At 42.2% G+C, this 17,590-nt stretch overlaps 1 protein-coding gene across 1 annotated transcript in view; it reads left to right on the top strand.

The window, feature by feature from the left end:
• The window catches only part of LOC109476388 (replication factor C subunit 1-like), a 27,714-nt gene extending 10,187 nt beyond the window's left edge, over window positions 1–17,527 (top strand). The window contains exons 10-24 of the mRNA XM_019777323.1: window positions 5,223–5,380; window positions 6,063–6,155; window positions 6,608–6,659; window positions 6,982–7,209; window positions 7,975–8,072; window positions 8,525–8,648; window positions 9,046–9,266; window positions 9,798–9,992; window positions 11,628–11,782; window positions 13,119–13,236; window positions 13,705–13,850; window positions 14,580–14,691; window positions 15,104–15,205; window positions 16,013–16,204; window positions 16,918–17,527. Of these exons, the coding sequence (XP_019632882.1) occupies window positions 5,223–5,380; window positions 6,063–6,155; window positions 6,608–6,659; window positions 6,982–7,209; window positions 7,975–8,072; window positions 8,525–8,648; window positions 9,046–9,266; window positions 9,798–9,992; window positions 11,628–11,782; window positions 13,119–13,236; window positions 13,705–13,850; window positions 14,580–14,691; window positions 15,104–15,205; window positions 16,013–16,204; window positions 16,918–17,004 (2,081 nt within the window). The 3' untranslated portion in view covers window positions 17,005–17,527. The remainder of the gene's footprint in view (window positions 1–5,222; window positions 5,381–6,062; window positions 6,156–6,607; window positions 6,660–6,981; window positions 7,210–7,974; window positions 8,073–8,524; window positions 8,649–9,045; window positions 9,267–9,797; window positions 9,993–11,627; window positions 11,783–13,118; window positions 13,237–13,704; window positions 13,851–14,579; window positions 14,692–15,103; window positions 15,206–16,012; window positions 16,205–16,917) is intronic.
• The last annotated feature ends 63 nt before the right edge of the window (window positions 17,528–17,590 follow it).

Genomic DNA, 17,590 nt, shown 5'->3' with positions numbered 1-17,590 from the left:
GTAGTGACTGACTCCTTGTTTGGGTGACCGGTTGTTTGACGTTTGTTGTCCGTTGGTTAGTGTCATTTGTCAGCGACGTATAACCTGCCCTTGTATTGCATCTTGGCAGTGACTGGCTTCTTGTTTTGGTGACCGGTTGTTTGACATTTGTTATTTCTTCGTTAGTGACATTTGTCAGTGACGTATAACCTGCCCTTGTTGTATGGCATCTTTGCAGTGACTGGTCCCTTGTTTGGGTTACCGGTTGTTTGACGTTTGTTGTCTGTTGGTTTGTGACATTAGTCAGTGATGTATAGCCTGCCCTTGTATTGCATCTTGGCAGTGACTGGTCCCTTGTTTGAGTGACCGGTTGCTTGACGTTTGTTGTCCGTTGGTTAGTGACATTAGTCAGTGAGGTATAGCCTGCGCTTGTTGTATGACATCTTGGAAGTGACTGACGCCTTGTTTGGGTGACCGGTTGTTTTACGTTTGTTGTCCGTTGGTTAGTGACATTTGTCAGTGACGTGTAACCTGCCCTTGTTGTATGGCATCTTTGCAGTGACCGGCTCCTTGTTTGGGTGGCCGGTTGTTTGACGTTTGTTGTCTGTTGGTTTGTGACATTAGTCAGTGACGTATAACCTGCCCCTGTATGGCTTCTTGTAGCTTGTGTGGGGTCTTCATTGTTGGTCACTGCGTATGGCTGAAGCTGTGGCCCAGGGTCTTCATCGTGGGTCACTGCATATGGCTGAAGCTGTGGCCCTGGGTCTTCATCGTGGGTCACTGAATATGGCTGAAGCTGTGGCCCTGGGTCTTCATCATAGGTCACTGCATATGGCTGAAGCTGTGGCCCTGGGTCTTCATCGTAGGTCACTGAATATGGCTGAAGCTGTGGCCCTGGGTCTTCATTGTTGGTCACTGCGTATGGCTGAAGCTGTGGCCTAGGGTCTTCATCGTGGGTCACTGAATATGGCTGAAGCTGTGGCCCTGGGTCTTCATTGATTAAGGTTGTCGCATATGGAAAAAGCTTGCCATTTTTCCCCTTCCCTGACACATCAACATAGGACACGGCATATGGTTGGATGTCATCATCGTATGGCTCAATGTCATTGTCGTCTTCTGTTGTCTGGATGTGTGCAAAGGACGTTGTTGCGTACGGCGCGAGCTTGCCGTTTTTTCCTTTCCCCGACACATCCATGTATGACACAGCGTACGGCTCAATGTCATCGTTGTCTTCTGCTGTCTGGATATCGATGTTAGCAAAGGAGGTTGTTGCATATGGGGCAAGCTTGCCGTTTTTCCCTTTCCCTGACACATCCATGTATGACACAGCGTACGGCTCAATGTCATCGTTGTCTTCTGCTGTCTGGATATCGATGTTAGCAAAGGAGGTTGTTGCATATGGCGCAAGCTTGCCATTTTTCCCTTTCCCCGACACATCCATGTATGACACAGCGTACGGCTCAATGTCATCGTTACCCTCTAATGTCTGGTCCTGAGCAGGAGTGCCTGTGACTGAGTCTCTGTTCGATGCTCCAGATTGGGCCGAGTTTCCATCTGTTTCAGCAGGGGCGTTGTGCTGGGCCATACCTGTGTCATGACAGCGTTCGTACAAGTATACAACAACCACTGCTGCCAACACCATCAGGAGAGGCACAGCAACAGCCATGATGACGGCATTGACGTGGTAACTTTCGTCTTCCTCAGTGATGATTGTTCCGCCGTGAAGAGTGACAACGTCGGTCCCTGTGGTAGACTCTGAGCCTGGCCTGGTGTTTGTGTACGGCATCTCTGTGGGAATGGTGTGGTTGTACAGACTGGTGTGGTTGTGCAGACTGGTGTGGTTGTACAGACTGGTGCGGTTGTACAGACTAGTGTGGTGGGTATGCGGACCTGCTGTGGTGGACGTTTCATCACATCTCCCCTGTACATGTGGTGACCTGTCTGTGTTGGTCTGACTGATGTCCTTCCTCACGGTGGCTAGCAGAATGCCGCTCAGGTTGGCAGGTGATGCACACTTCAGGTATTCACGAGCAGAAATGTGGTCCAGCTTTGGTAGATTACAGATGAACCAGGTGAGATTTGAGTCACATTTCAGCTTGTTGTTTACTAACATCAGACGTAAGGTCTTGTTGTGACTCAGACGCAAGACTTGGCTGTCGATTGTGGTGATGCGGTTTGTTTCCAGGCTTACAAGCTTCATTGCTGGAAGCGGCAGGAGTGCGTCGACAGGCACGGAACACAGATGGTTCTTGTCCAACATCAACCATGCAAGGAGTGGTAGGCCACGGAATGCATGCTGGGATATGACGGAAATGGCGTTCCTTTGAAGGTTCAAGTCAGTTACCTTCTCAAGCCCAAGGAAGGTATCGGGTTCTGAGGATAAACAAAGCAGACACTACTGTCAATCATTTCAAATTTGCAGGGATTCGTTTTTATTATGAGATGGCGAAGACAAATACCCAAAACTTCAGAGTATCTAACACGATAGTTCATGATACCAATCCACAGTGGACAAACCTGGGCTTCATTGTTCCCATGTTTTTTAGAACCAAACTCTGTTCAATCATGGTGGATCAATTCTAACGAAACGTGTATTCCATTTGGGGTCTTCTGTGCCGTAATTTAGAATGAACCTGCACAGCCAGGCCCTTTTCCCCTCCATGCCTCACATAAGAAAAACACTTGTTCACAAAACTTACTGTATTCTTAACAATACATGCATGTAAATTAAGTAATATTATTTTGTTGTGTAGTGAAGCTAAATTTTCATATTTGTCAGCGACCTTGAATATTGTTAGAAATTATGCTGGTATCAATACATCCTACCCCCTCCCCAACATTACTTAATAAGATTGCAAGGAAGAAATATCCAACTTGCATAATTGCTCAAGATGACTGTAATAGTTTTCCCTAGAAACATGTTTTAGGGATTTTTTGTAGGAAATTGAGAGTGAAATATGAAAAAACAGTCATTAATTTTTATCACAGATAAATCTAAAAAATTAGGCATTTAACGTAAGAAGCTTGTGTGAAAAGTGTTACATGTAAGTTGCTAATGTCATTTTATTTTGACAAAATTTTCCTTTCCATACTAAACTAAATTTGTTTATTTTCAAAATTCTCAAGTAAATAAAAAAGAAATCTTTTACTGGCAGCCAAAATATTGCTTGATGAATGTTATTTGATTAAATATATTACATATAGTGTCAAACATGCCTAGCAACAGGAAAGAATATGCTGCTAACCCACGTACTAAAAAAATGATAATTTTGGATTGTGGAAGAAAGCCCATGTACGTAATACAATATTAGGAGTCCAAAATGCATTTTTTTTAACATACCAAGACTGGAGATGCGGTTGTCGTCAAGATACAGCTTGGAGACCAATGGGAGACCTCGGAAAGCTCCTGGCTGGACCCTGGAAACGTTGGACTTTCCGATTTTAAGTGTCTCTACTTCTGGGCTGTTGGGGAAAGACCGCTCGAAAACGGTAGGAGAACGAAGATGCTTGATGAAGATCGATACCGTAGCTTTGTGAAAGTCGGTTGGTATGGCGTCGAGACATGCGGGGAAGCTGTACGCTCCTCCATATCCAATCCAGCTGCAGGGGGACCCTGCCCAGTTTTTGCCTGGGCAGTGACAGATGACTTGCTTGGAAAATCCTTGCCGTAAACAGCTGTCAGGGCACCGTAAAGCAGGTGCAGACACGAGACGTAGCTGATTGGAAACCAGGATAAGGAACAAGAGCAGTGCCTTGTTTTTTGCCATTGTGGTTAGTAATAAATTTCTGCCTCCCTGCGTATACTATGAAGCCTTATGTTAATATGTTGCCAGATATAATTTAGGTCTGCTTGAATATACATTTTATATTTCACAATCATTATGCTATGTTTTAGAGTCTGAAGCGCATGCATTTTAATGGGATTGGCTGTTTGAAAATATTACGACCTGAAGTTTTACTTTTCATGAAGTTTTAACTTTACCATCGAATGGAATCTGACTTGTACATGTTTTTGGAAGTCTTAGGGTATTAAATTTTGGACATCATATAGTTACTGTTACAGTAGTAGTAATTCCTCAGTGGATTAAGTCCTGCTGGCATTTTTTACACAATATTTTTCAATAATTCATGTCTTAATCAGGTCATAGACCCCTGACTTTTTTTTTTGCCCTGCAGTGGCATAGTTACTTCAGAATCTGCATTCATTGCGTTTCGCTGCGTTGTGATGCGTTGTACCAGAAATACCCCGAAATCGTACCTATACAGGGTGCTATATGGATAGTACTGTATGTGCAACCCAACAATCGTTGGGCAACTCAGGACTAGGGTTTTGATATTCAACACTTCGGCAAAGCAGCCAGAAATTAAATTCTATCACGTTCTTTGATCCGATACGTGTAATGATGAAAAATATCAAAGGGATTCTTTCTCTACCTTGCCCATACGAGACTCATTTCCTGATACATTACAGCTTGCTTGTGATGTTTTTGGTTAAGACTTCTAGAGTAAATATAATTTCTTTTAAATCAGCATTTATTTACAAATAGACAAAATGCATATTTTGTGTCAACTTGCATATAAAAGTACATCCATTATTATACAGTTTGTTTAAAGTCATTAAAACAAAATCTGATGAGTTTTTTTAATCTAAATTGATGTAAACATAACTACCCTTCTTTGTAAAGTATCATACATGTAATAATCATCATATTATCATCATTATAATCATAATTGGTAACGACAGTTTGCAAAATCAGCAGTTTCAATTCTGCAATTCTAAGTGGAGTGAACTCGAAGGTCACAGAATCAGCGCTAGCAGAAACTGATTCCAAGTAAAGCACTACAATCTCCTTGGTTTTCATGAAAGTTTATCTGTGTTGGTAGTAACCATAGTAAAACATTGAACTTTATTCCAACACAAAGGTTACAGGGCGATCAAATTTTTGACGACCACTGTCGCCTTCATCAGGATAATTAATGACCAATCACTTCACAATGTGATCTCTTCACAATGTGATCTCACAATTTGATCTCTTACGGTTTACAAACACGTGACATATACAAACAATAACTCTCGCGAGATCACGTTGTGAAGTGATTCTTCATTAATAATCCTGATGAAGGCGACATCCTCGGTGGACATGATCTTTTTTTTTTAGAACAGGTGAAAATCAATGCGTGCGCGGATGTCATCCATAAAATCAATTAGTACATAAGTCGGTGTGGCCTTGTTGTTGTTTCAGGTTTGACCTTTGTTCTGACGGGAATTCTGGAGTCCATGGAACGTCACGAGGCCAAAGAGCTGGTGGAGCGATACGGCGGGAAGGTGACGGGGTCGGTCAGCAGGAAAACCAGCTACGTGGTGGTGGGGAGGGACGCTGGGGAGAGCAAACTCAACAAGGTGGGTGGGGGGTCCAATGTAAGTTAGGCCACGTTGACTTGATTTTATGGATGACATCCTCTGGAGATCCCCAAACTAGTGCGTGCGGGCGAATAAAAAAATTCCAGCTGAAAAATACTGCAGCTGGATGACAGGTATGATAAATTTGTACCTTTTTTTACATAGCGACTTTAACAACAAGTTCGGCACTGTACTAAGTTCTTGAGTTCCGTGGAGCGTCAATGTTGCATGGGTCAAATCTCACCCCCAGTAAGTTCCAATAGTTTTTGAGAAACACATTGGAGCAGTAGGTTGTTAATCCACTGTGTCTAGTGCATGTTATTGAACAGTGGAGCCCATCCCTCTTCTAAGTCCACTACCTTGTACCTCACCAACCAAAGTCAGGTGCCCATTTTACACCTGGGTGGAGTGAGGAAAGTCATGAAAAGGGTCTTTCCCGTGGGCACGTAATCATTAGTAATCATTGACAAAGTCTACAAAGATCATTAATTGGCAATATGCTGATTATTGGTCATTCGGCCTAATATAATTAGTTTTAAATTAGCAAACAGTCCATTGTAAGCACTCCTTAGTACTTCGCACTTTGGTGATAATGATTGATTAAACTTAGATTGATTAAACTTAAGATTGTTGTACTGAAACTGTTTTATTTTGTTGCATTGTCTTATTTATTTCCTTACAGGTTTCCCAGCTTGGGGTCAAAACCTTAGATGAAGATGGGCTGTTGGAGTTAGTACGGACATCACCTGGGAAACCGTATGATCTGCCTCCGGAGGTACAGTCTGCGAATTATCTGCTATCTTCAGTTCAAGGATAGATTCAAAGCCATGCAATTATCTGCTGATTTCAGGCTCACTAGATTCACATTACAGCCATCCAAATTATGTGCTCGCTTCAGGCAGGATAGGTCACAGCCAGACGAATTATCTGCTACATGTAACCAGACATCATACATAGTAGATTCACAGCCATACTTGAAATTATCTGCTAGCTTCCGCCAGGTTTGGATTCACAACCTTGCAAATTATCTGCTAACTTCAGACAGGATTTATTCACATCCATGTGAATTATCGGCTAGCTTCAGTGTAGATTCCCTAAGCTGGATTTAAAGAACTTCCATAAATTAAAACTTAATCAAAGCTCAATATTCATTGTTTGAACTGACCTGACATGTTTGTTTTTTTTCACTATTAAAGAAATTACACTTTTATCTTTCTATCATGTCAGGCAACAAGCAAGGGCAAAAAATCTCCACCTAAGAAAAGTCCAAACAAACCAGGTAAGAACGTTTTAAAATATGGTTTAGGGCAAAACTGATTATTCTCAAGCATGATTTACTTTATGTATAACCTGCAATATGTCATATAGCTAGTTTTAATAATACTGTTAGCTACATGTACTTAGTGTTAGCTCCTTATAGCTTTCATAAGCTTTAAATCCCAACCAAGGTACATGTATGAATTGGGCATTTAAAAAAATTATGCAATTCAAATGTCTAGATTGTCATCATTTTTTATGTGTTTGCCAGGCATTCCCACAGTTTGTTAAAAAATGAATATTTATGTAAATCAATGTGAAAAATTTGATAAACCTCCTCACAGAGCCAGCAGCCACATCCAGGAAACCAGCAGCTTCTAGTAGTCATGTGGGCAGTCCCAAGAAGCCTGCTGTAAGTCTAGATCCTACTGCAGGTAGCCCGGAACCCAGCCTCCTGTGGGTGGACAAGTACAAGCCTCAGACGACCAAGGCTATCATTGGCCAGCAGGGTGATCGCAGTAACGTGAAGAAACTGTTGAATTGGCTGAGAACGTGGCCGAAGCATCACTCAGGTTTGTTTGTTTGTTTGTTTGTTTGTTTGTTTAGGTCAGTTCTCTCTAGATCTTGTCTTCGGATAGACATGGACAGGTTTTTGGTGCCTCATCATTTTTTTCAGAAGACTAATATAAGATGGATTTATTTATTTGAATTCACCAGTAGATATATTAGTACTATATATATTATATAAATCACCTTAAACTTTTTTTAGAGAGAATTAGAGTTTACAGGTTGTCTCCCCACACAACATACAAAATATACAGTAAAAAAAATTATGATAAAGATATACAAGATATTCATGTTACAATGATAATCACTATAAAAATTGAAAAGGATTGAATGACTGAAAGCATGAATGAATGAAGACATGAATGAATGAACCAATGGCTAAGCAGATGAACATGTCTTGAATGAATTCTATGTTGACTACAAAACCACCGTTATAAAAAGAGCTCCATCCCATACTTTGTCACACTGTTGAACGACTCTGTATAGTAGGTAATCCGTACAGTCCTTTTGTGCTTACAGGTTGTATTTTAGTGTCCTTGTATTTAGTGTCCTTGTATATACTTTACTAGTTTTTAAAAGAAAATAAGCTAGGGTTTTAAATAGTTGCGGCATTATGATTTTAATAAGTGATATGTAATATGTGCACGCAATTCAGCCTGTGGTTGCGATGTGAAACATGCCAACTGTACTGTTTATTGTATTTCTGAAATAAACCAATATATATATATATATATAATAAAATCTTGAAGAAAAAAATGTTGTTCCCACAGGACGGCAGATGAAGGAGGATGGTTCAGGTTTCCGGGCGGCACTCCTGTCTGGTCCCCCAGGGGTGGGGAAAACAACGGCAGCCACCCTGTGCTGTCAGGTGTGTGTGTTTTATTTGATATTCATTAACATACAGTAACAGTATCATACTGAGGGGGATGGGGGGGGGGCAGAATCCACAAGACAGTCGATACCTATCATGATTTCATCTGTGCTGGTATTTACATGTTTAAAGTTAAAACTTGTCATCCAACACAAAGAATATTTCTCATTTAGAGCTTTTGACCAGTCACTCTCAGTCTTCCTCAGTAGACTGACCCAGTGAGACTTGTCACGTGACTTCTTTGAAGTGTGACGTCAACACTGGGTCAAAGGTATCTGGTAGACGATGTCAGCCCCGTTGTGGTTAAGTGAAGGGTGATGGGCCCTGATGTAAATATCCTCTTTAATCCCCCCCTTCAGGAAATAGTCTTGTTAATGTTAGGTGCCCAATATTCTCCCAGTACCACAGAATGTCCAGGTGACTCATTGTAATGTGTTCCTCACCTGTAGGAGCTGGGTTTCACATACATCGAGCTGAATGCCAGCGACACCCGCAGTAAACGCAGCCTGCAGGAGGAGGTGTCAGAGGCTCTCACCACACGCAGCATTGTGGGGTTTCAGAAACAAGGTACGAAGCCTCCCATCCATCCATCCTTCCATCCCTCCATCCTTCCCTCCATCTGCCCATGGAATCAATCCTCCTTTCCTTCCTATTTTCTTTTCTTCCCTCCTTCCATCCATATGCCCATCCTTCCTTCCTTCCTTGGTTCTTTCCTTCATTCCTTCCTTCACTCCTTTTTGATGATGATTCAGGGGAAGAGATATAAGAGGAGAACTCTTATATCTCTTCCCCTGAATCATCTATCCTTCCATCCTTCCTTCACAATTTTTTAAAAATTTCCAGGTACATGAAACTTTACATAAGTACTGTCCAATAAAACAAAGAAAATTTTTCTATTTGATAGTTTGACTAAGTTACAAGCAATTGTTGTGGTAGAAATGGCCTGCATTTTGACAAACCTTTACTCCAGAGCACGCCGGGACCATGCGTCAGGCGGTGATTATGGACGAGGTGGACGGCATGGCGGGAAACGAGGACCGCGGGGGGATCGCCGAGCTCATTAACCTCATCAAACACAGCAAGGTGCCGATCATCTGTATGTGCAACGACCGCGCCCACCAGAAAATGCGCTCACTCGTCAACTACTGCTTCGACCTGAGGTTCCAGAGACCACGGGTGGAACAGATCAGGGTGAGTGTTATGCAAAATATTCCCAAAAGGTGAAATGACGAATAAATACAAAGCAGGGCTTGAAATCCTTCTTTCTGCATACTTGCACTGGTACAGGTAACACTGAAAATTACCTGCACCAGACAAATTTTACCTGCACCACTCAGAATTTAGGAGCTTAGTGAAATTGTTCAGAAAGAATAGCCTTTTTTTTCTTTTGTGTTTCATAGATGGTAACAGTCAATGCACTAAATAAAAATCCACATATACATTTGTCCCTACATGGTATGTACATGTACGACTGCATTGGGCTATGTGTGCATAGGTGTATGTGGATTTTTATTTGTTTCATTGACTGTTACAACTTATGAAGTATACACTACGTTGGTAAAGAAATAATGGCATTGGTTTCTGAAGAGTTCCTGAATTCTGAGTGGTGCAGGTAAAATTTGTCTGGTGCAGTCATTTTTCAATCATGATGTTAATTGACTGTACCAGTGACTTTTGCATATTTTCTGCTGGACATGTGTAACTTTTTTCTAATGTCCACAGGCTGCCATGATGAGTATGGCCTTCAAGGAGGGCCTGAAGATCCCTCCTCCAGCTCTTAATCAGATTATCGAGGCGACCAATCACGACGTCCGGCAGGTCATCCACCAACTGTACATGTGGAGCGTGCAGGACAAGGGGCTGACCTTTGACCAGGCAAAGGAGGCCTCCAAACAGGCACACAAAGATATCAAACAGGTAAGGTTTATGCCAAAAAACAGTTACTCAAACAACTGGATATGATTTTGGAAACGGCCAGATGCTTCAGGCGTATATTAGTTTGTTTACATGGAAGGCGTTCAGCACCAAGGACAGGTTTAGTTTACTATACATGGAAGGTGTTCAGCACCAAGGACAGGTTTAGTTTACTATACATGGAAGGTGGTCAGTACCAAGGACAGCTTTGTTTCACTTTACGTGGAAGGCGTTCAGTACCGAGGACAGGCTTGTTTCACTTTACATGGAAGGCATTCAGTACCAAGGACAGGCTTGTTTCACTATACATGGAAGGTGTTCAGTACCAAGGACAGGCTTGTTTCACTTTACATGGAAGGTGTTCAGTACCAAGGACAGGTTTGTTTCACTATACATGGAAGGCGTTCAGTATCAAGGACAGGTTTGTTTCACTTTAAATGGAAGGCGTTCAGTACCAAGGACAGGCTTGTTTTGCTATACATGGAAGGTGTTCAGCACCAAGGACAGGTTTGTTTCACTATACATGGAAGGCGTTCAGCATCAAGGACAGGCTTGTTTTGCTATACATGGAAGGTGTTCAGCACCAAGGACAGGTTTGTTTCACTATACATGGAAGGCGTTCAGTATCAAGGACAGGTTTGTTTCACTTTAAATGGAAGGCGTTCAGTACCAAGGACAGGCTTGTTTCACTTTACATGGAAGGTGTTCAGCACCAAGGACAGGTTTGTTTCCTTTATATGGAAGGCGTTCAGTACCAAGGACAGGTTTGTTTCACTTGACATGGAAGGTGTTCAGTACCAAGGACAGGCTTGTTTTACTTTACAGAAGGCATTCTGTACCAAGGACAGGTTTAGTTCGCTAGACATGGAAGGTGTTCAGTGCCAAGGAAAGGCTTGTTTCACTATACGTGGAAGGTGTTCAGTACCAAGGACAGGCTTGTTTCACTATACGTGGAAGGCATTCAGCACCAAGGACAGGTTTGTTTCATTATACATGGAAGGCATTCAGTACCAAGGACAGGCTTGTTTCATTTGACATGGAAGGTGTTCAGTACCAAGGACAGGCTTGTTTCATTTGACATGGAAGGTGTTCAGTACCAAGGACAGGCTTGTTTTACTTTACATGGAAGGCATTCAGTACCAAGGACAGGTTTAGTTCGCTATACATGGAAGGTGTTCAGTGCCAAGGACAGGTTTAGTTCACTTTACATGGAAGGTGTTCAGTACCAAGGACAGGCTTGTTTCACTATACATGGAAGGCATTCAGCACCAAGGACAGGTTTGTTTCACTATACATGGAAGGTGTTCAGTACCAAGGACAGGTTTGTTTCACTATACATGGAAGGGGTTCAGCACCAAGGACAGGCTTGTTTCACTTTACATGGAAGGCGTTCAGTACCAAGGACACTTTCTGCTATAACATGGATGTGCAAGGTGAGGTTTGCACTGAAATTTTTGACCTCTATTTTTAGAATTTTTGTAGGATATGTAGGAGCTTATTTCAAATTTGTGGGTTGGGCGTACTAATCAACCTTTTCATGATAGTATAATCAACCATTACATGATATATACTGCTGTGCTGTTGTATGAATCAAGAAAAGTCAATTGTATGAAATTCAATATTTGTGCATTTGTGCAGGGTCCATTTGAAGTGACCAGGAAGGTGTTCAGCTCTGGTGAGGAGACGGCCAGGATGACCATTATGGACAAGAGTGACCTGTTCTTCCATGACTACAGCATGGTGCCCCTGTTTGTCCAGGAGAACTACCCCCATGCACAGCCTCACGCTGCCAGGTATGACATCAGGAAACTCACATGAATGTCAGTTAGTATGTGTATATTCGTCATCATGGTCAGGACAGCCAGTGTCCTCCCGACAAACCCCATGCACAGCCTCAAGCTGCCAGGTATGTTGGCGAAATAAACCTCTTGGTTCTGTAAAAAGTCTCTCTCTATTCAGTGACTTACCAACCTGATGAAACTATAACAAGTAGCCATAGGCGACAATCTTCCGTGAAGTTTTATGTATTTCAACAAAATCCCAAGCGTCAACGCCAGACCTACCGTGCAGACATTATAATTAGGCAACGGTTAATACAATGAGGGCGCGTCACAAGCATAAAACATACAAAGAGCTAAATCCATTACTGCTCCCAGGGCGTGTAAAGATACTGTGTTTCAAGTTCGAAGTTCATTTTAATTACACACACACACACAATCATTGCATTCACATAAAGATCGGACTATCATGGTCGTGTCTAGTAACAAAGGCAGTCCCACCGTCTTACCGTGCCTGTACCTAATTAAGCGCGCCTTTAACAGGCCAAATTCCAGCAACAGTTGCGGTAAGCACCGTGAGTGTTATTACCGCCGGCCAGATAACCAGGATATCTGCTTAGAGTACCTCTGCTACCAGACAACTGCCTAAACCTACGGCCTATTCCACAGGATTGTAAAAGTAGGGATGTTTCTAAAATATGCATTTACTTCAATATCAAAACAGCTACGGTAAAAATAAAAAGACGTGCATCATCCCGGACATAATGCCACACCACATGCGAAATTACACAGAAATGCGACGTACGGAAGAATGCGTTTTGGCTGCGAACATCTTCAAAAAAACTTGGCATCTCTTAACCATGGGCAAAAACATCTGGAACCACTTATAAAAACCACCCCGTATCTGCATGAACTTTTTCCCGTCCACTGCTATTCCAAACAACGCGTTTTTCTGGACCATTCCAATTCGCCTCGTAATTGTAGGGGTGCGTCTGCGATATTACATTGACCGCGAAAGCAGCAACGGCAAAAATACACATTCGTGCATCAACACGGGCATGCCCGCAGACGGCGTATAAAATTGCGTGCCGATTACACAAAGAGAACCCAGTGTTTTGACTGCGAACATGAAAAATCAGCCGATTACAACACTCCGTCCGGAGGTCCTGACCTCCTTCACGGAGTAATTATATAACCATGAGAGCTGGTGTCCTCCTGACTTCAAGGGGCTACTCAGGTACCCTGTACAGGCACTTGAATGTGTTATTGTGTCCCAAGCATTTGTTGGGCAAAAGTTAAAACAGTGGTAAACAGACCTGCAATTAAACAACTTTTTTTTTCAATGACCCAGAGGTGATGTTAAGAAGCACCTGTCCCTGCTGAGTCAAACTGCTGACAGTATCTGTGATGGAGACCTTGTGGACAGACTTATCCGCAGTCAGCAGTCATGGGGACTCCTACCAACTCAGGTCGGTACTGCAGTAGTGCTTCTGATGGATATACCTGTACATGAAGAACCATACAATTGTAAAGAGCAGACGTTTTACATCCAATGTTTTACTATTGGAATATTTTTTTTCATGGTTTGTTTGTGCCATTTTGCATGATGATTAGCATTTATTTTATCTTAAACAGTTTTCTGTCACCCTTCACAAGGGATTCAGTCAGCAAATTAATGGAAGAATAACACTTTTGAAATAACCCCTTGGATTAAACTACCCCAGTATTGAATATGAATAGGTCTGTCCATGTTCAAAATGTTTGCTGTCCTGAATATAAACCCAAATAAATTTTGTTAAGCATTCAGTGGTCATCAACCACATATATCAAACTTTAGGACCGATGAAAATGAAAACACACATTTTAAAACACACATTAATGAACCTGTGTATGTTAAGCCTGAACTTTAAACTTTGCCCTAAACTTTGACCCTCCAGGCCATCTATGCGTCCGTCCTGCCGGGTGAGTACATGCGAGGTCACCTGAGCGGGATGATCAACTTCCCCGGCTGGCTGGGACAGTTCTCCAAACAGAACCGACTCAAGAGGCTTCTACAGGAGCTGCACATGCACATGCACCTCAGGTAGGGTACAGCTGCACATGCACCTCAGGTGGGGTACAGCTGCACATGCGCCTCAGGTAGGGAACAGCTGCACATGCACCTCAGGTAGGGTACAGCTGCACATGCACATGCACCTCAGGTAGGGTACAGCTGCACATGCACCTCAGGTAGGGTACAGCTGCACATGCTCCTCAGGTAGGGTTCAGCTGCACATGCTCCTCAGGTAGGGAACAGCTGCACATGCACCTCAGGTAGGGAACAGCTGCACATGCACCTCAGGTAGGGTACAGCTGCACATGCACATGCTCCTCAGGTAGGGTACAGCTGCACATGCACCTCAGGTAGGGTTCAGCTGCACATGCACCTGCACCCCGGGTAGGGTACACTTGTCTGCTGGCAAGTACTATCAGCTTTCTTCAAGGATTAAATGACTCTTATTGTTACAACAGACTGACATGAAGGTGGAATGGTCTCCTAGTATAGGCTAGGAGGAAGAGAGGTTGATTTGGACTATATGGTCTCTTCGCAGACTAGGAGGAAGTGACAGTGGAACAATCACAGACAAATTAACAATAACTGTACAGTATAATTCACAGAGGTGATTTCCTGTTTGTCCATTGTTTCCATGCTTCCTTCAATATTCTTTGGGAATAATTATGGCTTATGTTTTTTTCCCATTGTTTTCCATTGGAACGAGCCTTACTGCAATCCTAATAGTAATTGTTTGAATGTCCATTGTTTCCATTCCAGAACTTCTTGTACCAAGAAGAGCCTACAGGAAGACTACCTAGATCCACTTCGAAGGAGAATTTTAAACCTACTGGTCAAAAAGGAGACAGAAGGGGTGCCTGAAGCTGTTGAGGTGACTGTTGTTCATTGTTTTCTTGCCTATCCTTTTTGTCACGTTATGAGAAATTTGTTGTAGGCTAATATATATAAAGGTAGGTAGTCCCATATAGTCTTTTTGAGGCTGTAGAGGCAGTGGATTGTTAGTCCACTATACATGTGTATGTCTAGGGCATGGTATTGGAAGGTGGAGCCCATCCCTCTCTTTCCACCACCTTTTACCTCCCCAACTGAAGACAGGTACCCATTTTACACCTTGGTGGAGTGAAGAAAGTTCTGTTAAGTGCCTTTTCCAAGCATACAACGTCTAGACAGGAATACCAGGGATCGAACCCATGACCTCTTGATCTCGTGTCCACTGTCCTAACCACTCGGACACATAATTATGTAGCTCTATTGATGAGACAAAACCTTTTTTTATGTTCCAGCTGCTGTCGGCCTATGACCTGATGAGAGAAGACTACGATGGTTTGCTGGAGCTCACAGAGTTCAAAGGTCGTCCTAACATGGCTGATAAAGTCAACAGTAAGGTGAGGGATTATGGGTATTGGATTTTTGAGTGTCTGTGTTTACTACCCTTGCAGTCTACAAGAAAACAGAAAATCGCAGACTAGCTCAATGAAGAGGGAATCCTCCACTGGCAATGATAGAAAAAAGGAAAACACCCTCAGCTAATGTTCCAACATCTTTTTCAGACACCCCCATGTTCGGAAGCCCTTTGTTCAGACACCCATATCCCAAATTATGCACCTATGCTCCGATGCACTTACTAGTATGCTCTGATGCACCTACAGTGTATGGGCTGACACCCTATGTTTTGATACCCCTATGTTCAGATACCCCAGACCTATACTCTTGACACCCCCTATGGTAGGGTTGAAAATACATGTATGTTGATGAGTTGTGTAGAGACTCCAGTGACTGCCAGATTACTAACTTTGCATTTAAAAGGAAAAAAGGTAGCTCAATGACTAGGACACTATATGCTTAGACACCCTTATTTTAAGGTTAGGGTGGTTGGAACAAGCATGTACTGCAGCTGCGCAAAACTGTTGTTATGTACATGCTCTTCTACCGCAGACTGTGAAATTTTAATTGCTACCATGAAGGGCAACAGCTTTCCAAAAGATCAGGTAACGACTAACACCCTGTGGAATCAGCAAGTGCATGCTGAATAGATGTAGGAATGGTTAATGACTTGGGACGAACTGAACCCAACCATTATAGCCATTAAAACCTGACAGACACAGACAAACACATGCACACACAAACACACCAGAAACAATACCTCAATTTTTCACGGAGGTAATTATAGTACCTTTTGTCTACCCCACCAGGTGAAGTCAGCCTTTACCCGTGCCTATAACAAAGAGGCCCACATGCAGCCGTACTCCACGTCTGTCGCCCCCAAGAAGAAGCGGGGAGGGGCAGCGGCGACCAGTGTGGACATGGAGGAGGGTGGGGAGGGGGGTGATGTGGAGGAGAGTGATGAAGAGAAGGAAGATCCCAAACTAGATCCTATGATCAAGGTATGGTGTAGATTTCAGGGTTTCATATCAGATTCGGCTTTTATTCATAGAATATAGGCCACACCAATTGGACTTGTTCTTAAGAGAGTGACAAAAGAAGGAAGATCCCAAACTAGATCCTATGATCAAGGTAAAGTTATCAGGATTTCATATCTGATACCATTTTTTATGTAGAGCATATGTTTAGGCCAAACCAATTTGCTTTGTTCTCAAATTTTTACTGGAAATCAAAAAAAGTGTTGGGATTATGTGATAGTGCCGAATGCTACCATAGGAACCAAGAAGTTGGTATACTAGTATACTGCTTTTTTTTAATAGTCAAGTCAATGCATTGATACATGGAAAAACTGTAACTACTACTTGTATGAAGACAAGTACTTTCTCTGGCTATTGGAGTCAAAATAGGTTGCAAAATGCATGGGGATTGATTCAGAACCTGGATGGTACATTTTCCACCCTTTTTGAATTATCAGAAAAAATTAAGTGAATCAGTCTTAGACTAATAACCAAGAAATTAAACTTAATAACTATATTTTGAGAGCAAATTCTTACCACCATATCTTGATATCTTGATATGGCTTATAACATGATATATAATGTTATATATCATTTTCAATCAACATGTCAACTATCACTAAATGTTATAACTTTAACATTCATGGTAACAGCAATATCACTAATTGTTTCTTTCAATCATCTCTTTCATTGTTTAGGTGAAGAAGCCTTCGGCAGCCAAGGGGAAAAGTGAGAGTGGGAAAGGGAAGGGGCGAGGCAAGGGGAGAGGGAAGAAATCTGCATGAGTCATAAGATGTTCTTCAAACTACAGAGTTAAGAGACAGCAAACCTATCTCAAGGTAGACTAGTTCTTCCCTTGTGGTCAGCATGGTCTACAATAAGATTTTCATGCTTAAAATCTGCAGTACAGATGAGTCTGCAGTACAGAAGGAAGCTGCATTGGGGAGTAACAAATAGAGTACACATGTATTGGTTGTTAATCCATCGATGTCAGATCGACATTTACATGTAAACTTTCAACCTCGGGTGACTATCATAAAAGATGGCACATTGAAAAAACAACGTTATTGAGGCCTTCTCAAGAGGTACTATTGTATTTCTAACCACATATTGGACTGCAGAAACTAGTCAGTGATAGTTAACATTTAACTTCTATGCTTGTGCTTCCATACATGTCAGAACATTATAATTGACTAATTGAGCCTTGACCAAAGTACAATGATTTCAGCAGTACAGTATCAGCAGCTATACTTGATACAGCAAGAACGCAACATACAAATAAAACAATATACTGTTTCTCAAAGTCAACAGTGAAATTGTGATTAATCTATAGCTACAGTATGCTGATTATTAGAAAAGCAAATTATCTGT

Source organism: Branchiostoma belcheri, unplaced genomic scaffold (genome assembly GCF_001625305.1).
Source record: "Branchiostoma belcheri isolate BF01 breed outbred unplaced genomic scaffold, Haploidv18h27 scaffold37, whole genome shotgun sequence".
NCBI classification, from domain to species: domain Eukaryota; kingdom Metazoa; phylum Chordata; class Leptocardii; order Amphioxiformes; family Branchiostomatidae; genus Branchiostoma; species Branchiostoma belcheri.
This window is presented reverse-complemented; position numbering and strand designations above follow the sequence as displayed.